Source organism: Chlamydotis macqueenii, chromosome 15 (genome assembly GCF_036417535.1).
Source record: "Chlamydotis macqueenii isolate bChlMac1 chromosome 15, bChlMac1.mat, whole genome shotgun sequence".
Lineage (NCBI taxonomy): Eukaryota > Metazoa > Chordata > Aves > Otidiformes > Otididae > Chlamydotis > Chlamydotis macqueenii.
In genome coordinates this window covers 571238-598220 of record NC_141570.1, presented here as the reverse complement: position 1 = coordinate 598220, position 26983 = coordinate 571238, and the positions used below count along the sequence as shown (strand labels likewise).

At 56.8% G+C, this 26983-nt stretch overlaps 1 protein-coding gene across 1 annotated transcript in view; it reads left to right on the top strand.

Annotated features, from left to right (window-relative positions):
• The window catches only part of HS3ST4 (heparan sulfate-glucosamine 3-sulfotransferase 4), a 57880-nt gene extending 32250 nt beyond the window's left edge, over positions 1-25630 (top strand). The window contains exon 2 of the mRNA XM_086759558.1: positions 22017-25630. Within this exon, the coding sequence (XP_086615684.1) occupies positions 22017-22653 (637 nt within the window). The 3' untranslated portion in view covers positions 22654-25630. The remainder of the gene's footprint in view (positions 1-22016) is intronic.
• The last annotated feature ends 1353 nt before the right edge of the window (positions 25631-26983 follow it).

Here is a 26983-nt window from a genome sequence, read left to right as displayed (position 1 = left end):
GAATACTAAATTGATTTCTTTAATGGGAAGTGTTCTTCAGGAGATACCGGCCAGTGTGGAGATGCATTAATAGGATTACAACGGAACCTTTTTATTTTGCTTTATTTTTATGGAGATTTTTAATGGGCGTTTCCTATTCTGACACGCCTGCGATACGCTGCTTGGCCACACGTGCTGCAGGGGCAGACACCATGAGAAGGCGGCTTTCCTCCGGAGATGGAACTCTGGTTTTCACTCTTTTTCCGCGATTCCTGCAAGTGCTGAAGCAGGGGAGCAGCGCGGGCTGGCTCATGGGTGCTGTGCTGGCGGCTGGCCCCAGCATGCGGCAGCGCTGGCCGTCGGCCTGCAGGGAGGGATGCAGTTAGCGGCCGGATCATTTGTGCCAGGCAGGGAGAAGGAATGTTTGCCTTCTCCGGGAGTGTGGGAGTGCTGTAAGTGATAAGGTAATTACCTTCTTCAGTGTAAACTAATTGACAGAGAGCTAATTGACTTTTTAAAAGTTGCTTTTTCCCTTCTTCGGGCAGGGCGAAAGCCCCTGGAGCTGCAAAGCTGGACCATTTCTTGTGGTGCCCCGAGGATTTATGTCTGTAAACAGAGAGGCGGTGTGTAGGAGGCGTAACGGGTAACCCGGCTGCGGAGGGTGGATCTGTCGCCGTTTGAAGGTTTGCTCCTCGCAGGGGCCGCGCGTTGGCCCAGCTGAGCATCGCTGCGTGGAGCCCTGGATGTGAAGCCTCCCGTGCAGCTGCGGGGCAGGAGGGCGTCGAGGCAGGGAAGAGCCACCGGCTGCCGGGGCGCCTCAGCCCCGCTGGGGCCAGGAGCAGCGGAGCCTGGGGACCCCCAGCTCCAGCGTGGCCCCAGGCCAGTGGTGAGGGAGGGAAGGGGGTGCAGGGAGAGGCACCACCCAAAGCCAGACACTCACTACGTGCATCTTGTAGCAACTGCTGCTGCTGGAGCGTTTGCTGTCTGGTCAGAGACATACAGTTGTATGCAACCACACAGGAACACTTTCCCTTGCTGTAAAGTGACAATTCCAAACCTTCAGCCCAGTATTGAAACCGTTTACTGCTCTTTGTGGTGACAAGTGTCCCCACGCACATCTCCTGGAGTCTGATAGAGCCTGGCATCCCGGTCCCCACAGCCGTCCCAGGACCCGGCTCGGCTCCTCGGACCTTACCTGACATGCCCCGTCCCGGCCTCAGGATACAGTCCAGCCCTTGGGAGAGGAGATGGAGAGAGCAAGCAGAGAGGCTGCCGGCAGACGAGTGCACTGAGCACAGCATTGCTGGCCACACCGCTAGCTAACAAACGAGAACTTGTCGATCTACAGGGAATCACTGCGCGTTCCCAGGGGTGGTATAGTACGCTCCGGAGCTCATCTGGAGGAAGGCATGGAATTCAGAGACATGTTGTCCCCAGGTTTGCTTACCAAAGAAGGGAAGAATCGCGGTGTTTTGCTCACGTGCCCTGGGGTGCAGAGACCGTGGCCCTTGGGCTGCCCTTCGCTGGGTACCAGGGCTGCTGCTGGGACAGCAGTGGGGTCACCATTCCTGCCTGGGACTTCGGTGGCGCTTGGGAAGGGTGTCCCTGCCCCACTGGATCTCTGGTGGCCCAGGTGGCCAGCACGCGTGCTCTGAGCAGCCACGGCTCCCCGGCCCTCTCCCTGTTCCCGAGCCCACTTCCCGCTGGGATGCTGTGCCCACAAACCAGATCTGAACCGAGCATCGCTAGCTGGAGCCAGCAGAGCCGGCTCTTCCTTTGAGCAAGGCATGTGTGACCGGTCAGATAACACAGACATCTAATGGGATTACCTGTGATGCCCTGCGTGTTAAACGTGCAGGCGGCTTTGTCCCGTGCTAAGCACCGCAACAAAAGGGCAGAGCTGCCGAGAGTCCTCTGCGGCAAAGCCTCACGGAGGGCAGAGAGTCAAACAGAAATAACGGCCTTTCCGGAACGGCTGGGACCATGTTGAGGTTTATCATTCCTGCCAACGCAGACACGTTTCCCCGGGAGGGTGGTGCCTTCCAGCCGAGGCTGCGAGGGGAGAGCAGTGCAGATAAGCGGTGTCAGCAGGGCAGCGCAGAGCCATGCCGACCCTGCCGCACTGGAGAGGTCCCTCCCCACCGCAGCGTCACCTGGGCCATTCGGCTCTGGGATGATGCCCTCCTTGCTGGGCGGGAGCACTCTCCAGGCCATGCTGCACCACGTTCCCTGCTCTGGGGTCGGGACACCGGGAACGCCTGGCGGCATCCTGCGGCCCCGCGAGCGGGCAGGCTGGGAGCGCATCGCCTGTCACACAGCATAGATCCAGGCTCTGTCTTATCCGAAACAGCCGTGGCACCCGCCAAGTGCAAGGAAGAGACTCCACTTCAGAAGCGCAATCAGGGCGGCGCGGCTGCAACACAGTGGCAGGAAAGGAGCTGAGCCACGGAGATTAATTCCCGCGTTCCATGGTGTGCTGCGGTGGGGCCGCATGTCTGCCTCTGGTGCAGGACGAGCTGACCCTAACTCTGCTTTACTGTAACCCCAATTTGCTGGAAACTTTCAGGAAACTTTGAAGTACAGAAGGAGAAATGTTTCCTCTAGGAAAGTTTGTGGGAATGCAGTGCCTGCTTCCCAGTCCAGACCTGCTGACGTTGGCCCTGGCAGCAGGGAACTGGGGCAGCACCAGCTCCGGTCGGGATGGGTGACACGGTGCCGCTCTGCCATGGGACGCGGTGCCCAGGACGGCTGCCTGGGCAGGACGGTGGCAGCACTCAGTGGCACATGGCAGAGCTGCCGGCTGGAGTGTGGCTGCTCGTGGCACAGAACCCGTTTGCGGCCGAGGCCATGGCCGTTCTCCTTCCACACAGCTTCGAGCTTCTCCTGCTCCTTCCCGGCTGTGCTTTCCCGGTGCTGCTGGCCCAGCCTCTCCGCAGGCAGCACCGTGCTCATGCTCCCAGCGCCGGGACCCCGCTTTTGGCAAGTGCCGGAAATTTTACTGGCTGTTTGCTAATGGAGTTGGAAATTAAGATGATTATTTTGCATAGTAATTGGCAGCATGTGTGGTGACGAGATCAAAATGCAGAGAAACTAGAAGTGAGGAGGTTTAACGAAGCAGATCGTTTGGGGAAGTTAAATGGTGTGTTTAAATGCCCTGGAGCGACGGTCTGCAGCCAGGGTCCCCGCGACACGTGTGACGCTTGCTCCGGCTGCTGCGCTCCGGGCTGGGGGCAGGCGGGGACGGGGCTGCGGCCAGCCGCGAGCAGCTAGCGCTATTCAGGGCTGCGGACCCACACGGCCCCAGCCCGCTGCCGATGGCAGGCGCCCAGCGCGCCGTCTGGTATCCGCCGCAGACCGCGGCAGGCGGAAGCTTTCCCTCCCACGGCACCATACAGCGAGCTTCTGTCACCGTGCCACCGTGGGGAGAGGAATTTAAATGTGAGAAGGCAGGTTCCTCTGAACCGCGTCGTGCCGACCAAGGAGCAGTCTCTCCCTCCAGAGGGGCAGCTGGTCCCAGCCGCTCAGCCCCGCGCACTCCCAGCACCCCATCCCTCCTCCTGACTCCTGCCTTGGTACCAGCCCAGTGCTGGGCCCGTGACCGATGTCTGCAGGGCCTGGGCGTCATTTAGGAGTCACTTGGAGCACGGTTCTTCCCCTTACACCCGAATCTGCACCCCGCCTGCACGGAAGCAGAGGTCCGGGGTTTGTTCTCTGGCTCCCTCCCTCCCCACTAATGACGGGACCCCCACTCTGCCTGTACTACCTGGGCGCAGCATCTTTCACCAGTGACAAACCAGGCTCAGCAAAGCCAGGCTTTGTGTCAGACACGCTGCGATGGCCTCAAAACACCACCCCGGCAGTGCGCAGCTATGACCAGGCGCGCAGCTCTCGGGATCAGGCGGCCGAGCCCCCACTGTCCTGTCGGTCAGGACATGGCAAATCCTGTACGTGCGGCACAGGAGAGCGTCTGCTTGCGCAGCACAGCAGCAGGAGCCTTCCTCCCTCTTTACTCTCCCTTGCAGACGTTCACCTTTGGACCAACGAGCCGGGATGGTTTTCTTGCTGATGATAAGTCCAGCATTAGTATGCAGATGAAAATGCCAGTCGGCCCAGATGAGCCTTCCTGGACGGCAGTGGAAGTCAAGGATTTAATCCAGCCTGATCTTGGATGTAGTTTAAGCTCCTCAAAACCAGAACACATAACCTGATGCAAAGATTTCATCTCAATAAACCTCCCTGTCAACAAGCTCCAGGAGCCTTTGTTTGCCTTAGCAATGACGTTCAGGCAGAGGTGAAGTGCTCAGCATCGTCCCCGCTCCCAAGAGCGTCTCTGCTGCGCCGCCCCAGCAGTGCCCAGAAACCGCCTAGCTGCTGTGCTGTGGACTAGGACGCTTACTCTGAGCTGCGCTGGAGTCCTGACTGGGGCGCTCCGGGTTTAACTCTTTCATCATAAGAAACTAATTTTCATCTCCATGCCAGGTCCTGGGATTTCTCCCATGGAATCCTGTCCGCTTCCCTTCGATAGAGGCCAGAGCTGCGGAAGAGCCAACCAAGCCCCACATTTGGATCAGAGCTTGCAGCGGCTCCGTGCCAGCTACGAGTCTCCAAATCCAAACAGAACTCATGGGCTGTGAAGTCCATGAACCGCCCAGCCTGAGGGTGCTTGGGGCAGAGCCAGCGCGATGCCGAGTCTGGCAGCTGCAGGCGTCAACGCTTCTGCCCTTCTCGTGTGAGAGGCGCGGCTGGCACCCCGCGACACGGCAGGGCCACGGCCGGCAGCGGGGCCCGGAGCGGGTCTCCTCCTCACAGCCTGTGACTCCAGGGCTCCTTGCCGGGTGGCAGGAGGGCGATGCTCCCATCTCTGTCCCAAGGAACCGTAGGGAAGGCACCCGGGGAGGCTGTGCACCGGCACCGGGGGACGGCAGCGCAGCCGGGCGGCTGTTCTGCGGGCAGGAGCAGGGCAGGCTGCAGGGAAAGGCTCTGGCGCGGAGGAGCAGCAGACCAGCCTACTTGATCAGAGCGTGCCTAATTAGCCGCTATGTAAAGGCCCAGTCCCCAGGAGCTGCACGTAGGAGCTGTGGGGACAGGACAACTTCTTCAGCAAGAAGAAGCAGGGCGGCCGCGGGCTTCCCAGGCTTTCCTTCCAGAGCTGGAAAGCCCTCACGCCAGGAGCAGGAGCCAAGGAGCCTGGCAGCGCCCGGCAGCTGAGCACAGCGCTGGCTGCTCCATCCTCCCGCATAAATTACCTCCAGGCTGAGCTAAACAAAGGGCCCTGAAATAATTCTGCATTTTAATAAAGTCAGCGTTTGTGCCACTGCCGTCTGTACAGAAAGGAAATCTGCATTTCTTTCTGCCAGCGCGCTCTGCGCAGCTGCTGGCACTGGCGATCAGCCGCGCTCTCCGGCTCTCCCCACCACAGACCGAGTTACGTTTTGTTGTGTAATCACAGCAACGCCAGAAACGCAGCAGCTCTAACCCAGAGCAGAGCGCACACGGCATCTCAGTGCCCTCCATCGTGCGGGTTTGTCTCGGGAGCAGCACTCCTGCAGCACTGCTGCTGCTGACCACGCGTCTCCCCTGCCCCTCTCTGGCTGCTCGCCCCGCCGCCCTGATCCACCCGGGAGCCACGGCGAGAAGAGCTGGCACTTGCCCTTCTGGTCTGCACTTCTGTGAAATTTGGAAAGAAACAAACTGGTCCCTCCGGCACTGGATTGCTATGAGCCGGGCAAAGCTTGGGCTGCCCAGGCTGCAGCCGTCCCCGAGTGTCCACCTCTGCGGGTGGCAGCCATCCCTTCTCCTGCCTCCCCTCTGTCCCACTCCGCTGCGGGGGAAAGCCGTGATCATAGCTTTCAGCATGTTCAATTACTGTCAGTTAATGATGATTAATTTACAATTAAGGGCCTCTAAAGGGTAGTGTGTGTGTGTGTTAAATAAATATTGATCTTTCCTTTGTGGCCACAGATGTATTGCCCCGGCTGTGGGAATCCAGCAGTGGTGAGAGCTGGGCTGCCTGGTGCGGGGAGAGCCACCCCGCAGCCCCTCGAGCTAACGGGGTCTGTCAGGGGATGAGGGCTGCCCAGCACGGGAGGGCTCAGCTGGGATCCCTGGCCGGATGGGGACGGCTTCACCTGGGGTGTTTCGATACCGACTGCCATTGCTCAGTCCTGTTTTCTCTCGCAGAGGGTGTGCGAGAGCAGGGGTGCTGGCACTCGGCCGTTTTCCTCCTGCACGGCCCCGGATTGGCCCCGTACAACAGCAAACTGTCCAGGCCCTGGTTCATCAGCAGCCAGACAGCTTAAACAGGCTCATCACTGAACACAAAATGTGCTTTTCCACCCAGTTTCAGACATGGTCTGGAGTCTTTCTGGCTGGCATGGTCACGGCATGGCCCGCACACACGTGGCACGCCGTGTGCCGGGGAGGAGGTGCCCTCGGCATCCCCTGCAAAGCCCGTCTGGAGGCGACAGGTGAAGTGGCACTGATGGTCCGAAGCTGAGGAAGGTGCCCGAGCTGCCCTGCTGCTGCGGCATGCTGTGGCCGGCGGCTCCTGGGAGCCACCACGGCGTGGTACGCTGGGAGAGGGCGAGGGAAACTGCACAGGCAGAGGGAGAGCATAAAGACCAGGGACTGGCAGTGGCTGGAAACATCAGCAAGAAGCAGGGTATTGTATTGTATTATTTGTATTGTATTCTTTGTATTATTTTTCTCCAGAGACACAAATTTAGCATAGTTGCTGCCGTATCATACGTTGCTGCGTCCCATACGATGGCTGCATGGATACAGCCATCCGTGCAGATGTTTTTGCATCCATGTAAATCCATGTGGAATGACATTCAGAGGCTCTGTGCATCCTCCCACAGCCCTGCAATTTTTTATCTTTAAATTCCTCCTGATTTCCCAATACCTGGTACTCAGGAGTCTACAAAAACATCTGAGCATGGTGCCATCCATCCCAACTAAATGAAGGCCGTTTCAACCGGCACCAGAGCCAGCAGGTCCGGAGTGCTGGAGCTCAGCGGGGGTTTCCGCAGCACCATAGTGCTCGTCTTTCCTGTCTGGGATTCTTTTCCACAGGTGGATGATTGAGGAGGGGGGAATGCCATCCCACCCCACCTCCAGCCACGTCCCAGGCAGCTCCTGAGCAACCTCTGCTCCCTTTCCCCAGCGCGTTCCCAGCACCATCCCCTCGCCAGAAGCCAGCCTCCCTTCTCCGCAGCGTCTTTCCTGGAAGCAGGCTCACAAGAATATCATCGCTGGCTTTCTCTTTTTTCTGAGGCATGTGTTTAAAACGATGCTTTTGTTCCAAATGAATGAGTTGATTCATTCAGAAGTGCGGTTTCTGTTTTTGAAGCAGCAGAGCTGTTTATGCTCATAGTGTCCATAAAACTGTTATTTTAGTCCTGACACTGAAGTTTATGAATAAAATTCAGATCTCATTCAGAAGTACATTAGCTGTAGCTATTTGGCTTCTTGTTAAAGCATTAATTTTTATCGAGAAGACCACATTGCCAAGCAGCTCCTTCTACATCTCACGGCAAACCAAGTCCCTCAGAGTACAAGCTCGGGTGAGGCCCCGCTGCAGCCCGTGCGCGCCCCCGTGCCCTCGGGTGGAGCGTTCCGGCTGCGGCTGGGTTTGTTCAGCTGCTGGCTCCCGCTGGGAGCTTCCCGGTCTCCCGGGGTGGACAGGGCAGACTGGAGCAGACGCGCCACCGCGCAGGAGGCGCCCGGGCTCTGCCGGAGCCCTCAGAATGCTGGCACAGCGTTGCTTGTTCATGGCGGACGGGATGTTGGGTGTACTGGAGCCAATTAGCTCTCCCATGTATTTATTGCACTTTTTTTTTGCTTGGAGCAAGCTGTTAAATGTCAAAAATACTTCAGCATTTTAGCAGAAAGGTAATTTTTTAATAGATTCCACCTACAAAAAGGAGCTGACTGGCAGAATATTAAACTCAGGGAGATTTATTTTTAATCCGTGCCTCCAAACAGCCTGAGATAACCATTTTTGCATCACTCCTGGCTGATTAATGCTGCTGTCCCTTGCCTGTCGTCCCCACTTGGTGCTGTGGCAGCTGTGGCCTCTCACATCCCATTAACCTTGTCTGCAGAAGGGACACCTGGCCCAACCGAAGAATTAGCTCCTGTAATTAGGAATGTAAACATCACACACTCGCTACTAACATCCACATGGCCCATCCCTGCCTGCTCCCGGTGCTCGTTAGGGCAGGGTACCTCCAGCCAGGCTCTTCCCATCATCAGCTTCCCACACACCAGCTTCCAGTTCTAAATTAACAGGCACATAAAACCCAACCCAAGGCACCAGCAGCTTTGGTTCTTCAAGGACTGGGGCTGTTTTGTGGGTGCTGGTTGTGACTGGCTGTTCTCTGGGAAAGGGCACCAGCAGCTTGGTGGTGTTTGCTGGGATGTCTGGTAAGTCTTGTCCTCCTCCTCCTCCTCGGAGTGTGTTGATGCCTGTGCCTGTGTCTGGCACCCGCGGGGTGACGGTGTTCCTCTTGATGGCCAGGCTTCTCTTCTGGCCCCGTGGGCTGGGGGCACAGCATCGGAGCAGCGTGCCCAGTGCTCCCACAGCAGAACTACCTGAGGTGGCACGGGGATGCCCGCTTGCCGCCTCTGCCTGTGCTCCTGCTGGGATGAATGGTTAGGCTGAGCCACAGGAGCCTGCTCTTGGCAGCAGCAGGAACTCCCTGGTGCTGGATGGAGCAATTAAGTCATTGTTCATAATACAGCAGGTTCTGAAAATTAAGGTGACTTTATTTGTTTCTCAGTAATATAATGAGCTATTTTGAGTGATGGTAGATTTAATGGCTGAATCAATATGTGTATTTAGTGTTAGGCTTTATTTTAGCACTAAGTGACATGAGATAAGCAGACTTAGAGAGTGTTAATTGGTTTGTGTTCAGCATTTACACTAATCAGAGTGTGCAGTGCTGCCCAGGGCTCTCCAGCACTGGTAACTCTGTTTATCCAAACCAGAGCTGTTTGCTCTATCGACTGGAGTGGGATCAGTCTGTGTTGTCACTCACTTGACTGTTACCCTGCACGTGTGAATCTGACAGTGTCCTGGCTGCGTTGGCACTGTGCTGCACGTAGTGGGTATGCGTACGGGGGAAAGATGGCTAAACAAACCCTGAAGGGAACAAAATATTGCAGGCACCTGTACTGACAAAGTCACTGTGCAAAGACTTCAATATTGCAGGTAAACAGCATTTATTTTCCCCTCCTGGCTGGCGTATTTCCCTGCCCTCATCTCGAGGGTGTGCATAAGGGAAGATGAGCCCGTGTGCTCCTTCCCAGCTCACTGCCCGCTGCAATCAAGACAGAGCTCCTGTCACCCTGTCTGTGGGATGAGTCCACCAACCTCACCCAGCCCTCGCTGCCACGGTTGCAGTGCTCTGTTTTCATGGACCAGGAACAGGATGGTGTTTACTGGCGGAGATGCGAGAGACCAGCTCTGCTGTACAGCCCATGGACGGATGGTGCCCGGGCCTGCCGGGTGGCATGGATGCAGCTGCAGGGTCTCTCCTGGGTGCAGAAGCATGTGATGTGCCCAAAGCCTCCTTAGCTGGTCACTGAGTCTCCCGGCCCAGGCTCGTGTCCATCTGACGTGGGCGGGAGCAGATGTCTGGGGAAGAGCTCGCAGCAGCATCCCGGGAGCCGTGGCCAGCAGCAGTGTGCCACGGCCAGCCTGCAGCGTGGCTGCCTTCAAAACAGCTCAAACAGCCTCGCCACTGCTGTGTTCCTGTCACCTGGCTCTTTTTTTAGTAAGGCTGCTTTTGGACCATTTAATTTTTATCTAAACACTAGCTTCCCAGCTGCGATCTTGGAGAGCACAGCTCTGGCTTCCCGGACCAGTGCTGAGCCCCTGGAAGCAGAGCTGTCTGCTGGGAGCGCTGGCAGCCCTTTCTGCTGCTGGAAGCCACTCCTGAGCTGTTCCCAGGGTCCTGCCCCACCGCAGACACCACACACTGGGTTTCCACAGCCCTTCCCCTCGCCGTGGGCAGGTACGCCTTACAGACACTGTGCAGAGCCTGCGGTGCAGCTCCCCCGGAAAGGATGCTCTGTGCCGGGGCGGCCGGACGCACCAAAGCTGCTCCTCCTCCGACTGCTCTCGGCTGTCCGGAGAGGCAGGACAAGATGAAATCCCTTTTATTTAGCAAAGTGCTGTTTTATTGGTCCCTGCAAACACCTCCCGACCTGGTTGTGATGCCCCTGCAGTGCCACCACCCCGGAGGGCAGTGTGCAGCTGCATGCGGTGGTGGGATGGGGAGGAAAAGCCCGGAGTCGCCGTTATCTGGAGCTGCAGCACGTTTTGACAGGTCCCACGATGGACGTTAAATCACTTCTGCGAGGGAGAGTGGAGGGATGTCACTCGGGCTCGGGGAGGAAGCTCTGCTGTACCAATTGCACCGACTGTGTGATCCGAGTCAGAATGAGAATCATAAATCTTGATTATTCTCTGTCTCTGCTGATTTGAACCAAATGCCTTGGACAGGGATATAGTTCACATCTCGCTGAAAACTGCAAAAAAACTGATTAAATGTACAAACTGATATAAATAGTGCTCTATCTGTGTTAATGCCCAAACTGTCACTGCTCCGGGAGAGGATCCTGCGTGGAGGGGGCTCTGGCCCAGCCCCAAGCGCCTTCCTGGCTGTTTTCAAGGCAGCTCTCTCCCCACTGCCATTTATTTCGGTACTTGGTTCCCGCAGCGCTGGCTGTTATTATGATGCTGTCAATTACAGATGGCATCTCTGATTCTGATTGCACTTTGCTTACAATTAAGCATCCTATAGAAAAATGGAAATGCTGGGTCATTAACATAAAGTAATAATAAGGCAAACCATTCAATTATGGAGAAAAAAAACCATTTTTGAATAATAAGGATATTGTATGCCTAAAAGACATTCAGATGCCAGTCTATTACCATTTTTGCATACATAATAAATGAACTTATACCCCAAAATAATCGACAGAAGCAAATAATAAATAGCTGTGGCCTGGCTGGCATCACTCCCCCGGGGCAGAAGAGCAGCTCCTGGACGGCAATGGCGGGGCTCAGATCGGTGCAGTCGCTTTGGGGGATGCCTTGGCCAAGGTGGATGCTGGGACCGAGATAGTGCCGTGCCACCTCAGTCGCTTGAGGGTGCTCTGGGAAGTGGTGCAGGAAGCTTGACCCTGCCGTGGAGCAGGGACACTGCGTGTGCAGGGCAGGGCAGTACGGGGATGGGCAGTGGTGGTCCTTCCTGCCCAGGAGGGCAGCGGGGCCCTGCCTGGGGCAGGGGCCGGATGCCAACACACCCCCGCCGCAGATTGGAGCGGGATACTGTGGTGTGGACGGCTGCGAGGTTAATGCGATCGGGAAGATCTGGACACTGGTGTCTGTGCGGCGGGACTTGGGACTGGCTTTGCCACCTCCCGCATCCACTGTCACCTCTGGCAGGACCCTGTCCTCCTCCTGCCTGCCCCCATGCTGACCCCTCCTGTGTACAACTGGACATTGTATGGGTATCTGCATGGGCTGGAAGATGCAGAAGGGCTGTGCCCCTGGCCGCCTGCCTCCGGTGGGTTGGGGCCAAACCTCTGTGCGGTGGGGCGAGGGGCCTTCTCTTCTCCCGGCTGTCCGGGGCAGGGGCTCCACAGCGAGGTGTGATGCACACAATCACGTCTGTTATTTAGCCTGTTCTGCAGCTATCGCTCCTCTGTTGTCCCTCCGTAACAATTCCCAGCCTTTTAGCTGTTGATGGCTCGCCTATTACTCTGGCACTGTGTTAGGATAACACCCAGATACAGCTGAAGAGTGGAATTTATTTACTGTTCTTCCCTGAAAAGCTTTTAGCATGATACAGCAGCAGTGCTTTCACGGAGGCAGCCGTTATTGTCAGGGGTTTTTCCTGGCAGAAGTAAATTTTCCAGAAGATGAAAAGGACTCCTCACGATGTGTAACTCCAAGCTACTACATTTTAATGTTCTATTTGCATGATCTTCCTTCTCAGGAAGGGCCCATCTTTGGGAAAAAGGAATGGTTTTGAACCACTCAGCTGAAGCGAGCTGGGCTGTGTGAGTAGGGAGCTCTTCCTCGGCTGTGGCTTCCACATCAAACTGGCTTTTCCAGGAACTGCAGCCTGCAATCCCAACAGCATGCATTATTGACGGTCTGGAGGCTCCCACAGGTGCTACTTAGCAGTTGGCAGGGCAAAGCTGGGTGGAAGCAGGGCTGCAGGGCTGCCTGCGTGCCCCGCTCGGACCCCTGCCCGCTGCGTGCAGGGCGGGAGGGCACGACTGGCAGCGCCGGGGCTCGTCCCGCCGTGTCCGGGCGAGTGCCCACCTCTGGAACAGGCCTTCCCGCAGGGGTGAAGGAAAGGTCTGCAATGGCCTGCTGCCCACAAGACACACTGGATCCAGCGTTCCGGGGAGGATTTCTGTCCTGCAGGCGTAGGCGAACATGCGTATTGGCGTTTTATCCAGGTGCTGCCCATTTTATCCGCGGGCATGCTGGGGATGTGGGCAGGCACGGCTGCGGTTCTGCAGCTTGCCTGTGGCTGGCAAGCGGGCTGAGGCAGCCAGGGCTGTGTGTGCACAGCAGTGTGTGCCTCCACTTAGCCGGCCTCTCGCCGCGGCTCGGGCGCCAGCGTGCAAGGGGCAGGCGGAGGGAGCCCCGTGCCCTTGCCCAGCCCCGGGTACCGGCCACGTCGGGGGTTGCTTGTTCCCTCTGGAGTTTGCCCCCCAGGATGTCTGTACCCCTTCTGCAAGACCAAGCCTCCCTTGAGCGTGGAGCTGGACGTGGTTACGCGTGGCCCTTGGGGCGGGTGCGCTCCTTCGATGTTGGCTGCTTTCTCAGCCCTGGGCTTCACACCGAGTCAGGGGCGTCCAGGTCTCTTCCCTTCCTCCTGTGACAGTGGAAAATGAACGAGCCAGCACTCAGGGGACATGTACCTGCATGTTGAAGGGAAACTTGGCCTCAGAACAGACTGTCCTGACTCGAACGTCCGCGGTCGGGGCAGCAGGACTCACCACTGCCTGTCAGCTAGCCCGTTCCAGCACGGGTGTGAGAGACAGGGCACTCAGGCTGGTGCTGCTTTGCTGTAACTGTGATTAATACAGTAATTAAATCTGGTAGACAGCACTGAGATATTCCCAGTGACTAGCATCGCAGCACTTCTGTAGAGAACGGCAGTGAGGCTTAGTCAAAACAATTTTGACTGCAGTGGGGTTAGAAATACGCGTTTCCAGCCTTTTTCACAGCCTGTTTCATGGCTGAGTGTGACCAACAGTAAATCTTCACTAAAATTGGAGCGATCAGGCCAAATTTATCCCTGGTAGAATGATGGCACACTGAGCACGCGTCTCCATCCACAGACTGAGATGGCTTTGCGCAGCCGAAGCCAAGCGGTGCCGTGCTGGGGAGCCAGCCAAGACGCTGTGTGCGGGCACGGACCACTGAGCGCTTCCAGCCGTGCAGGGGCCCGCAGAGCTCCGGCGGCTGTCCCGGGGCGAGCTGCTGGGCAGGCCGGGCAGCCCAGGGCTGGCACACACTGCGTGTTCGCCGTGGCTGCGGGTGGGGAAGGCGGTAGTTAAGGGCACCCCCGTTAGCAAGGCAGCGAAATCCCAGCAGCCCAGTCTGATCCCAGACTGCCCGGTTTGTGTGTGAGCCGTGCCGTCAGATGGGCGAGGGATTTCGGCAAAGGCAACAGCCGTATCCCAGAGGAGATCCGCTTGAGGAAAGAACAGAAGAAAGCAAGATTTAGCATTAAGATCATAATTTCAGATTGCATTGTGCAAGCATCAACAATCTCTAGACACGAGAGCCTTTGGGGAGCGCGATGCTGTAATAGCTATCCAAGCCAGCCTGAGCGGCGAGGGTTGTTTTTAATTGCAACTGAATGGATCTAACCTTGTGATGTCTGTTCACAAAGCGTTGCTGGATTAATACAGGTTCCATAGTTGCTTCTGCTAAAAGACTTTAATGGATCAGCTTAGTTCTCTGCTCCATGATTATAACGTTCTTACCGCCTATCATGCGCGAGCCAGATGGTCCCAGTGAAATCAGAGCATATTTATATTTTTGTCTGCTACTCAGCCAGCTGCCCACTGATTTTGCTGCACCGTGGTAGGAGGAGAGCAGCCTTCCCGGGTGAAGTTCACCCACCTTTTCCCTCGCCCCAGTGTCTCCTCCACCTCCTGCAATGCCTGGGAGGAACCACGGAAGGGTTCTCTCCCTCGGGCTGCCCGGGATGCTCACCCAGCCCTGGAGGGCGGCCGCGCTCCGGCAGCAGCGCAGCGCTGTCTCCTGGCATGGGTTCAGCCGCTTCCCAGTGCGCAGGGGGATGTCTTCAGTTCTGTCAGTGACGAGAGCCATTAAGAAGGCACAAGTACTAAAGAGATCCTGAGCGATGCCTATAAAACCTCTGAATCCCTGACAGAATCGATAGCGGGCTCTCAGGAGTAACTGTTTATCCAGGCCAACTTAGGCGTATGCCGACGAGCTGGTAAAGATTTTGCATTTTGTGGAGACACAGAATCCCTTTCATTGTGCTCGCTGGGCTCTAGACTGGGCAATATGATGAGAAATCACATTAGAAATAGACTGCACGCCAAAGGCTTTCCTCAGTGTCTGGGAGAGCGGCTCAAGTGATGCTCGCGGGTGGCATGCCCTGCCAGCACCGCGGTGCCCTGCCAGCCCAGGCTGCCGTCGCCGGAGGGGAGCCCGGTGCTTTGGGTTTGTTGTGATGAGAGGCACAGACCCCTCGGGCTGTGTCTGCCAGGGAAGCAGAGGCGGAGGAGCAGGAGGGGGAAGGAGGGAGCAGGGGAGCTGCACCCCACGGAACAGGTCCCAGGGCTGGAACCGGGGACGCAGCTGAGCCACCACAGCATCCCAGGCTGGTTCACCAGCCCACGAACAGCAGCTCCTGGCAGCCCAGGCCCGTGCCCCACTGCGCGTGCTTGGCTCCTCTTGGATAACTTCGCTATTGACACAATTTCCAATTTGGCATTTCAGTTGCCACAGCAACTCGATGCTGCCATTCTCCGATCAGATCAGCTCGCAGTTACTCAACACCGGCTCGCACCTGCGTTGGTATGGCAACACCGGGCCGCTCTCCATCCCGCCGGCCCTGCCGAGGGCCAGGAGCGGTGCAGGCGGCCGGAGTGGAGGGGGCACGGTTGGCCCTGCTGCAGGGCAACACAACGCTCCCAACACTGCCCCGGCTCCAGCCATTGTGTCCCGCGAGCTCGGCAGGGACGTGGCAGGAAAGACGACTGGTGTAGAGCAAGGACGTGTCCTTGCGATCTCCAGCGGCCCCTCGTGAGCAGTGGGTCTGGTGGAGGTGTCCCTGCCCAGGGCAGGGCGTTGGGATGGGGTGGTATTTAAGGTCCCTTCCAGCCCGAACTGTTCTGTGAGTCTGAGTGTTTTCTTTGGGCACTGAAGAACTTTGCACTGGGACAAAGGAAAGCTGCTTGTCTCGGGGAGGGACACCGCCGATCCCAGGCGGCCTGTAACTCTGGGCACCAAGTCCCGCAGGAGCAGGGCTGGAGTCACAGAGGACGGTGGTTCAGCCCCTGCTCCCACAGCCACCAGCTTCCAAACCATGAAGCTGTGTCAGTGAGTCTCTTGGGGGAGATCTGTTTTGCTTTAGCCCCAGCTTGAACTGGCACCCGCTTTTCTGAAAGCGCTTTACAATTTGCGTTTAATGGTTTTTAACAGACATGTGCGAGCCATTTGAATTAGAGCAGCATGAATCTATTAGGCAGCGACAGATGCAAGTTTTGTGTCTCTTATTAGAAGGGATTGGATTCTGAGGTTTAGTGATGTGCAAAGGATTGGACTTTGGAGAGATTAAAATTATTTTCAGCGTTAAGCACAATATTTCTAAGCTAATGCACTCAGTCTTGAATATAGATTCACAGACCAAAAAGATTATAAAACATTAAACCTATGTAAATTCAGCTGAAAATTTATGTTTGAACAAATTCAACAAGAGATTTGACTTGGGGGCTTACAGCAAATAGGTTCTGCTCCTCACGCGTACCGCAGTCCTCCGTCGCAGTGCTGTTCTCCCCTTGCAAGTCCCACGCCTGCTGAATTACTGGCGGGTCACAGTTGACAGCTCGAGCAATTATACCGGAATGTGTTAATAGTAAAAAGGAAAATGACTTCATGTTTGTCTTTTTGAAGACAAAAGCAGATGTTTGCTCCACGCTGAGGAGCCGCGGAGATGAGCTCCACGGGCAGGTGAGCGTGGCAGCACCTGACATTGCCTCCTTCGGATAGCGACCATCCCAATCCGCATCCTTCTCCGTGGTTCTCCAGCCCTGGGAGCTGCTGTGAACTTTTTTTCTCTTGTTGAGAACATGAAAATACAGTTAACAAAGACTGCTTTTGAGTGGGATTGCAGGAAACCTGCAACATCGTGAACAAGCTGCCTACACAGAGATAAATGACAGCTGTGACTGAAGGAATAAACAAGATAATCCGGATTTAAATAAACCACAGGGGGATTTTGGCAACATGCAAATTCGCAAATTTATAAAATGTATCCTTTGAAAATAAAGAGCTTGTCTGAAGCCAGCAGTTAAGAACAATTACTACAGCACATTTTCCCAATGAGGGCTTAGAGCTGGCCTTCGCTGCGGACGCAGGGAGGGCGGGGGCCGGACGTGCTGCCATCGCCGCACAGCGGCTGCGGGCTGCCCTTGTGCGCAGGGCAAACACTGGAAGAAGCAATGGCAGCAAGTGCCCCGTCCGGCTGGGGGGTGCAGGAGTGGTGGGGTGCTGGGGGCACACAGGGCAGCCTGGCCCTCCTCAGCCTGCAGGCCACGGCACCGGAGAATGGGAAGGGAAGGAGGGAAAGAATAGGCGCATTTGATCAGCTGCTGGAAGGACCAGGTGGTTCCTGAAGCCAAGCCCAGGAACGGCAAGAACAGTTCCGTTTTGATGTTGCACAGCGCAGGGATGCTGCTGCCAGCAGGCGTGAAGCAAGGTCGCCCATTGCTGTGACGGAGCGAGGCAGTCGCCAGTGCCGGGGGGTGGTGGAGTGCCTTCTTGTCGCTGCTCCTCTCTTCCAGGCAGGGAGCGATGGAGGCAGAGGAGGGGCCGGAGGCCAGTGGCAGAGCCAAGAGTAGACTGGTCCTGTCCCCGCGTGTTGTCTCCTGGGCTGCGTTGCGGGGGCATGCCAGGCGTGGCCAGCAGCACAGGGCTGCCTCTTCATCAGCCAGCCTGACGCCAACAGGGCAAACACGCTGCAAGAAAAGCCGAAGCGTGTCCAGGAGGCTGTGCAGTCCTCCCCGTGAGCTGAGCCCCGGCCCGGCCCGGCAGAGAGCTCTGCAGCAGCCACCGGAGGAGAGCGATCCAGAGCATCGCACCCTGCCCGCGTGCACGGAGCTGGTTAGCGTTCTGTCGGCTCAGTGGCTCTGGTTTAACACCCTTGTTATTCTCAGCCACGGGAGCCAGTGAGGCCGTGCATTCTCTCTGCTGCGCGCTCGGCAGCAGCTATTGCGTGCAGCAGGACACGCTGGCTCTTGGGGCTGGCAGGCTCATGCCTCCTTCCCAGCCACCTTTGCATGGTGGGGGCACAGGGAGCGAAAGGCAGCACCTAGAAGGTAACTCTGAAACAAGGCAGAGTGTGGGAAAAAGCATTTCTGCGTGCGCCCCGGAGCTGCGGCAGTTCTGGTGCTCTGCGGGGCCGGGGTGTCTGAGGACACGCTGCAGCTCCCAGCATTATCCTTAAACCTGCGCAGCGAAAGCTGAATCTGCTTTTCCTCCTCTTCTGCTTGATGGCTACTTCCCTGCTGTCCCTGCTCAGCGCCAGCCTATCCATCCGTTTGTCTTTACTGTGCACGGAATTAAACACAGCCCTTAAATGTGTCAACCCTTTCAGATTATTAGCTCTGAAGTTTCCTGTCTCCTGTTTATGGCGATAACATCATCTGAAGGGGCCCTTGTAATTAATAGTTTGTTTGTGCTTCTTTTATAAACCTCTGGTGTGCTTGTTTTATACTGGAACACCAGCCACCACAACTTGCTCCCAGGATATTGTCTGAAGCATCCCCACCGCGGAGAAAAGGCTTGGAGTGTGAGGAGCTTTTTGCAACAGCTTATTGAAGCCATCACTTAAAGTGAAAGCTAAGGAAGGGTAATATCAAAGGCAAGAGAATCGTCTTGCCCTGACCCTAAAGCAGAGGGGACCATCCTCCCTGTGCACGAAGGGGCTCTTGCCAGGGCATGGCAGTGCCTGGGAGGAGGGGACACCCGGCTCCTGGCTGTCACCCAGCCGCTGCCGCCGGTGGGGTGGGCAGGAGCCACAGCGTGGGTGAAGGACAGCAGCAGTGCTGCCTCTGAATTCTGATCAATTTTCACCTCTTTTGAAACATTGTCATCTAAGAACCTGTAAATCACAGACACGACCCATAACACAAAGCAGACAAAGGCTTGTGCGAGCAGTGGGTCCTGGGGAACCTCCCCAGACATCCCTGGCGCTGCGGATGGCTCCCAGTGCAGGGGAGATGCTGGTCTGGGGAGCAGAGCAAATGCAGCACAAGTACCGCCAGTAACACCCACAGCCAGAGAGGCAGCGTGAGGGGCAGCAGCCCAGCCGGCCCCGTTTGCTGTGAGTGTTTAATCTGAGAGACCACAGGCACCTATTTGCAGAGCAGCATCCTGTCAGCTAGGAGACAGACAGGCACAAACAAGTGTGCGGTGCTGCGGCGTGCGTGCTGGTGACTGAACACCACGGGTAACGGGGATTTCTGCCTGGCAGTCCGTCGGGATTTGCGAGGCAGAAGGCCTTTTACACACTGCTACTTTTGTTATCCAGGCCACCTCACTCAAAAACCAGCGCTGCCTCTGCCCATTCCCCGCAGCGCCAAGGGCTCACTGCAGTCCCGGGGGTCGTGTTTGACCCTCGTCTCACAGCACTGATCCGAGCTCCCAGCCGGAGCAGTGGCCCCAGGTCAGCCTCCCCGGGGCATCACACCCACTACCAGCTCAGGATCGAACACGGGATGCAAACAAGGGATGTTTTGGGAGAGCCTGCCAGGAGCTGAGACCTCCAGCATGCCTGTGGGGAGCTGGCAGAGCGGGCATCGGAGCTGGGCCAGCCCTTTCGGGCTTTTCGTCGGTGTAAAGTGAAGGTTGAGCCAAAGGGAGAAGGCAGGGAGCTCCGTTCTCCCATCCTGGCAGAGCGGGACAGCAGTGGCTACAGAGCCGGCATGAAGGAGAAATGCTGAGGGACGATGCCATGGAGCTTGTTGCTGCTTCACGCCTTTCAGCGCAGAATTTAGCAAGACGCAGGAGGGACCGGACACCTCTGTGCATGTTAATGGTGTCTAGAGTTGCCACTACTGACAGAAATTGGGAAGCAACATTAAAACATTCTGCTTCAGGACTTTTAACGCTGCGGCGCTAGGGATCAGGAGGGAAGGAGCATGGGCAGGGTAAGCCCATGGCTGGTTCAGAGACGCCCAGGCCTCCTCCAGGGCTCCCATTACTGGCCGGTGTCAGACAGCGACCTGGCCACCACCCGGCTGCCGTACCGCCGTCCTCGACTCTGGCACCCCGGGGGTTGGCACAGGACAGCAGCAGCAGGGTACAACGTGGTCTGCAGCTAGCCAGGGGTAGAACCCCTAAAAGGGGTAGCCAGTACACATTACTGGCTGTAACCGATAATAAATAACTGTTTTGTGGAGCAAGGAATAGTAACGCATTGATTTTGGTAATTGATGGATCAATAGAAACCTGTTCTGGGACTGCCCTGGGCAAAGTCTCTGGGTTGGAAGTGCCTGCATGCCCTGGTCTCATTCCCTGCCTTCCCCCTCCACACGCTCCCCAAGGCCGACTGTGCAGCCCCCAGCACAGCCGCGGGCGCTGGCTCCGGCTGTTTGGCTGCCCCTCTCCGCGCAGGCTCCCGCTCCTCAGCAGGTCCTCAGGGCAGGGACCGTGGCTCAGTCTGTGTGCAGTGCTCGTCCCAGCCAGGCTGGAAACTGCCTCCAGCCACCACCAAAGAGATTTCCAGTGCCAGGCGCTGCCCCGAGGGCTGGAGCCTGGCGAGGTGGATGTAGCACGGCACCTGAGTTGTGCCAGGTCGGGGCTAGGTTGGGCCGGGGGGCAGAACCTCAGCCGGCAATATCACAGCCCAGCTCCCCATGAACCCCCCCTCGCCAGGACTCAGCTCGAGACGTTTCAGCAGGAAAGGTGCTGACTGCAGGAGGGGGAGCCACGGGAACCCGCTGGCCTCCTCACCCGAAACCGCTGGAGGCACGAGCAGCCCCGTGACAGCACCAAACCCGCCTCGGCTCTCGCCGTGACACAACACCTGGCACCTCCTCCAGCAGCACCTCGGCAAAACAGCCCCGCGGCTGGGAGACACTGGTGGCAAACACACAAATCACAGGGGGTTCCAAAGCACACCGGTGCGTTTAGCAGTCACTAATAGGTGGCAACACTGACAGGCACATCTTGCTGGGCCGTGCCTGACAGCCACCTCTGCCTGCAGCCCTCAGCTGCGTAATTCCTGAAATGGTTGTTTCCCGGGGCTCGGCAGTTTGACGTCAGCATCACTGCGGTCGCCAGTGCCCAAGGTGCTCTTACAGAGCCATTTCCAGCCCATTCACATTGTTTCCTCACCATATGTTTGTACTAAAAATAGCTGGGATAATCCTGGAAGACCCTGAGCATCGCCATCCTCCATGGCTGCTGCAGACCTGGCCGGTGCCACAAGTGCTTCCTGAGCAGTGACCACCCCTCCTCCTGTCTCCCAGGCATCAGGCACTGAATCTTGGGGCAAATTAGCCAAAAAAAGGTTAAACAAACCAGGCTTGGTGTGAGTGTGCCTAGGCACGAGTATTTGAAAGGCTTACAATAATAATGCTGTTAGCACACACTCAAGAAGCAGTCAGTACACGGCCTGTCCAACCTTTGAAGCCGTCGACTGCGGGTACGGACAGCCGCGCATCGGAGCGCTCCGGCAGACATGGCTGCACGCGCAGGGGCCACAGCCTCGTATGCTGTCTCGCCTGGCCCACTGGGTGCAGAGGCTCTGGGAAGGGTGGCGGGGGCCGCGGTGCCGCACGCGTTGCTGACAGGGGTGAGGCGGATGACACAGCGGGCGCCGGGGTGGGGGGCACGGTGGCAGGGCTGGGGCTGCCCGCAGCACGCGGGAGCAGGAGGTGGGTACCGCTTGTGGCGCTGCCTGGCAGCCTCTCCAGCGCCCGGCGGCTGAGGAGGCGGGAACGCGGCTGCAGTGCTCTCGCAGGGGACATCATTTAACGCCTTCCAGCTTGCGATGATGATCTTTAACCGGGGGCAGCTGGGACAAACATTTACCTCTTCATTTTCTCAGATGTAAATGCTATCTTGCTGCAGTTTCATTTTACACCATGGTAATACGCTATCCAGGAAAGTCTTGCCACATGCTAATTTATCCAGTAGGCAAATTCCTTTTGGCTAATAAAAGTGCTTGCACAGGAAGCTCAAAACCCAGCAGCAATTAATTATTGACAGAGCATGTGAATTAGAGATAAAAGAAAAGTCATTCTTTCTCACGCACAAGATAGTAAATAAATTTAATTATTGTACTAGAAGCAAGGGATCTTATTCTGTATTAAGTTTTATTAGCTGAGACATTTAAAAGCATGTCATCATAACAAAGAGGTCTGGTGTAATCCTAACTGCACCGCTCTGTACGCGGCTCCGGAGTGAATAGGCTTAATTGAGCAAGCGGAAGCAGATGGCTTGCTGAGCAGACAGGTATTGTACAGGTTTATTGGCAATTAGCGTTTGTCTACACATGCCTATGGCGGATCCATTGTATAACGTGTTACCGAGGCCGACTTAACACTTCAGGTGCCCACCACGTCCCGGGCGAGAAGAAACAAAGCCAGAAGTGCTTTGGTCCCCGAGGCCTGCGGATGTGGCAGCATCCCTCCTCCTGAGCGTCCCACCAACACCTGCGTGGGGCAGGAGGGACACTGGGGTCTGCGCCCCTGCCTGGCCCCTTGCTAACCACCCCTCCTCTGCTTCTGCACAGGAACGTGATGCCCAAGACGCTGGACGGCCAGATCACCATGGAGAAGACCCCCAGCTACTTCGTGACCAACGAGGCGCCCAGACGCATTCACTCCATGGCCAAGGACACGAAGCTGATTGTGGTGGTGAGGAACCCGGTCACCCGGGCCATCTCAGACTACACACAGACACTCTCCAAGAAGCCCGAGATCCCCACCTTTGAGGTGCTGGCCTTCAAAAACCGGACCCTGGGGCTGATCGACGCCTCCTGGAGCGCGATTCGCATTGGGATCTATGCCCTGCACTTGGAGAACTGGCTCCAGTACTTCCCCCTCTCCCAGATCCTTTTTGTCAGTGGTGAAAGGCTCATCACTGACCCAGCTGGGGAAATGGCCAAGGTCCAGGACTTCTTAGGCCTCAAGAGGATGGTGACAGAGAAACATTTTTATTTTAACAAAACCAAGGGGTTCCCCTGTCTAAAGAAGCCAGAGGACAGCAGTGCTCCCCGGTGCTTGGGCAAGTCCAAGGGTCGAACTCATCCCAAAATAGACCCAGACGTCATCCACAGACTGAGGAAGTTTTACAAACCATTCAATGTCATGTTTTACCAAATGACGGGCCAAGATTTCCAGTGGGAGCAGGAAGAAAGTGATAAGTAGAACCATGAAACCAGGAAAAAAGCCTTTTTCTTTTGCGATGCGTGTCATTGTTAGAGACCCAAACCTCACCCGGGGCTGGAGGCTCAGCCTTGCGGGCGCAAGACTCTTGCGCTGCCAGGGTTACAGCCAAAGCCGCCCTGCATTTCCAGCTCCAAAACCTCAGTGGCACGTCACCTTGGGCTCTCCCCCCCCGTGACAATGAGGGCTCGGGGGGCAGATGGGAGGAGGAGAAGGGGAGGGAGAGGAGCCCCTCGGGGGGGATGGGATGCCTCGTGTCCACACTTGGCTGCTGGCGTCGCCCTCGCAGCCAGGCGGGCAGGGCCAGCACCTCCCGCCACGGCTAGCTGAGCAGGAGGGTGGCTCACAAAACCCAGCAGCACTGAGACAAATCAATAGATTTGATTTCTCCTGCCCCTGGCCTTCAGCTTTGCCCGAACAGCAGCAGCAGCTCTGGTAAATTCAGGACACGTGCGTTCACATGCACACTGGTATTTGTCTGTGAAAGGAATAAAGCCAGTCATGCTGCAAAGAACTATGTACAGAAACGTCATTTGCACCAGACCTGTCAATCACTTGTTGCACTAAAACTAGTATTTACCAAGTGCCACGAGACACCCGGGCCCAACTCTCCTCCGACAGACGGGTGTAACCCCACTGCTGGAAGAGGGTCATCCCTGCTGTGGGGGATGCTCAGTGAGACCAGAACTGGGGCCTCCCCGGGCCCCCCGCTCCTCCTGGGAGCCACCAACGACCATGCCGAGGCACCTGCTCGGGGCGAGCTGGGCTCTCACTGCCCAGCCAGGCTGCCAAGCCGTGGTGAGGAGCCACGCGTGCCTGTGTGGCGCCTCCCGGCAAGGCCGTGCCGTTCCCTGCTCCGTGGCGTGGAGCCAGGTGTTGCTGTTGGGAACCGAGCGGGGAGCGCAGGGCAGAGGTGTGAGGGCCAGCCCCAGCCTAGGGTCCAGACAGGGCTGACGATCAGGGCCCCGGCACTGCCCTTCATTAGCACCTTGAAAACGAGATCTCTGCTGCTTGTTGTCGACCACCAGGTCTGCAAGATGAGGACACAGCCTTTGTCTTTACTTCAGAATTACAAAAAAGCAATTAATTCCCAGGGCGAGCACTGCTCTGCACAAAAGATGTACGCTTTCTAGTGGAAACGACCAAGTCAACCAAACTTGCAAATCCTGGTAGAAACTGTAGAGTAAACCCGTATCCCAACCGGATCCTCCAGCAAGGTGATGAGAGATGCGCGCTGGAACCAGCGGAGAGCAGGACAGCAGCGCCAGACACAGCTGCACGGGTTCTGTCTTCATTCGGGAGAGAAAAACACTGCCAGGGAAGAACAGGAAAAGAGCAGAGCTGTGGTTGCTGAACCATTCCCTTCGCATGGGTGATTTCTAAGGGCACTCAAACATTGCTGGCCGCTTTCCTTGTTCTGACGAGTGGTGAGGATGCCGGCGGGGTGCAGCATGGCTGCGTCCCTGTCCCTTGGGGTGCCAGCTCCTCAGCTCTTTGAAAGCAGAGGTGCTGTGTGGAACCAACCACCTTGGGAGGACCAGGACTCTATTCTGATGGAGGTGGCAGGAGGCCCCTCCTGACCCAGCTAACCACGCGCAAGCGCTGTTTGGTTGGGTAACAGGCTGAGCCTGCTCTGGGTTTCACAGCCCATCCCAGCTCATGGTGCCACCAGGACCCGGCAGGCTGGCAGCTGCACCTGACCGTGCTGGTTGGGGCTGTCGGTGTGGGACTGTGCATCGACTCTCTCAACCCCCATCTACAGCTTAACCAGGAGCAGTTTTTCTCCAGGCAAGGTCTCCTTGAGCTTGAAAGACCCTGCGAGGACCCCCACCCCGCAGGTCTCCCTGCCTGCCCCAGCGCTGCCCGGTGTCTCCCTGGGTGGCTCTGGCCAGCTTCTCCTGAGAAGAGCCTCTGGTCCCCCACTGCCACCAAGCCACCACCGCTCTTCACATCGTGCCCACTACTGGAGGACAGGAGACCTGAAACTGCGTCTTTGTCTGACAGTTACAACGCAGCGAAGCACTCCGGCAGGGAAGGCTTGGCATGCGGCTGGGCTGGGCAGAAGCGCCCGTCCCGCACTGGGACGCAGCAGAGCCGTGCCCAGCGCTCAGCCCTGCAGCTGGAACAAGGCCTGGAGGAGGGGTCCCGGAGCAGGGTGCAGCCAGGCCAGCCCCCAGGAGAGACCCCCCTACGGGTTACAGAAGCGGGGCTGGCTGGAGGTGTGCGCCTGCCCGTGCCTCACCCCCCATCCCTGACTTGCTCCCGTTCTTTCTGCCGTACATTCAGAGGTTTATTTTTTATATCGGCCGCCATCTCCAGCTCCGGAGGAGTTGCCGCGTGCCCGGCAGGAGAGGAGGCCCTGGTCAAGCGGCTGCCCCATGGACACCAGCCACCCCAACGTGGCGGGACAGGACCCCCGTCCCCGCACACCCCCGCAGTGCCACTGGCGTCTCGGCGCTGGGGGAGATGGGGATGCACCAGCCACCCTGGGGCGGGCTGGGGGCACTGGGAGGGTTTATCCTGTTTTGTGCAGCGCACCCTGTGTCTGGTGCGCTAACGCAAGGGCTCGACAAGGGAATTATTTTCTATCTGGCTGGAGAGTGGCCTGCCCAACGAGAGGGAGTCAGGTTAATAACACTTTTTTTTTTTTTAAACTATTCAAATGTCAGCATTAGAATACACAGGAAATTGAATTTTGTATTTGATTTCAATTAGCAAAGCATAAATTATATTTAATTTTATACACAGACTGGGTGATTCATTGTTCTGGAAAAGCTGGTACTTTATGGTTCAGAGACTGGAAACGGAGAGTTGGTCTCTTCTGAAACCAAACTGTGCTGTCGCCTCCTCCCAAACGTGTCTCTGTCTGTCAGTGTCACCCTGTACCTGAACAATATGGAAATCCTGAACTGAACACTTGAACCCAAGCACTAAACAATAAAACGCTGTAGCAGCCGCATTTCTCTGCGCCATTTCTCCCGCGCGCTGCCCACCGCCCCCCAGCCGCACCAACACCCCTCCAGCAGCAGAGCCCCAGCCGCAGTGACCAGCCAGCTGCCTGGCCAGCCCGAGCGGCCACCCTGGCCCGCTGCGCAGGACGCAGCCCCGTTGGGGCCAAAGGGCTGGGGGGAGGCGCATGCCGTAGCCGGGACCACAACCAGACCAGGACCAGGAGCAGGACCACCCTGGCCTGCACCTGACCTGCAGGGTCCCAGGCATCGGGGGGGGGGGTTCCAGCCCGATGGGCAGCAGCCCCAGAGATGCTGTGCATGGCATCAGGCCAGGGACCCACAGACAGCGCAACCTGTGCTTTCCTCTGCAGGCTGGGGACAGCAGGCTTGTCCCTCTGATGGGGGACAGCAGGACGTGTCCTTATGATGGGGACAGCTTTCCTCACAGCTCAGGGTGCATCCCCCAAGGTCACAAAGAACAAATCCCCAAGCAATGCCTGGGATGTTTTACTCGCTGATCATTAAGGATAAATCAGTGGATAATAAAAGGAGAGAGAGGGCTGGCTGCCAGGCCAAGAAATTAGGGGGAACATTTTTTTTAATCTTATTTTCTGTGCACAATTTTCTGCTAGTTTGAAAAAAAAAAAAGCTATTTCATAGCACATCCCTATTGTGTCATCTGATAAAACCTGGCGAAAAACTTTTATCAACAAAATTAGGAAGTAGTCAACTATAAAATTGCTAATTATTTTCTAGTAAATTTACTTTTAAATAACTTTAGACACCAATTACAGGCACCATTAAGCACCATTAACATGGGGTATATTTACCAAACAAGGATTGAATGCTTATTATTCAAATCAAGATCAGTTTGGTGTAAATTTTGCTGTTGGGAAAGCTGTCCCCTCTTACCAGATGCTTAAAAAGTCATCAGAAGATCAATTAGACCTCAAATGCAGTCAGATTCCTAATATTGGATTTGTGGCATGATGCAATGCAGCCCTTGAAGCAAACACCTGTGCGACCAGGGACCGAAACCCCGAGGAGCTGCCCCCGCGCCGCCTGCCCCCGGGCTGGGGCTGGGGTGCTCCTCTCCTGCGAGCCCCGCGCGTTGCTGGTCCGGCCGCCTCGCGCAACGCCTCCTGCCCTGCTCCGTGCGGGGCTTCACTGCCCTTCGCGTGCCCCTGTCACTTGGGCCAGCGAGCATCGCTCCTCCCGGCAACGTGCTGCTGCTTTGTCTCTCCAGCACTGTAGCCAGGCGCCTTTTGCTTCCTCCAGGGATCTGCTCCCCAGAAGACCCCGCGCAGCCCCGCAAAGCGCCGGCCTGCTCCCTCGCCTTCAGGAGCGCATGCTGCAAGTGC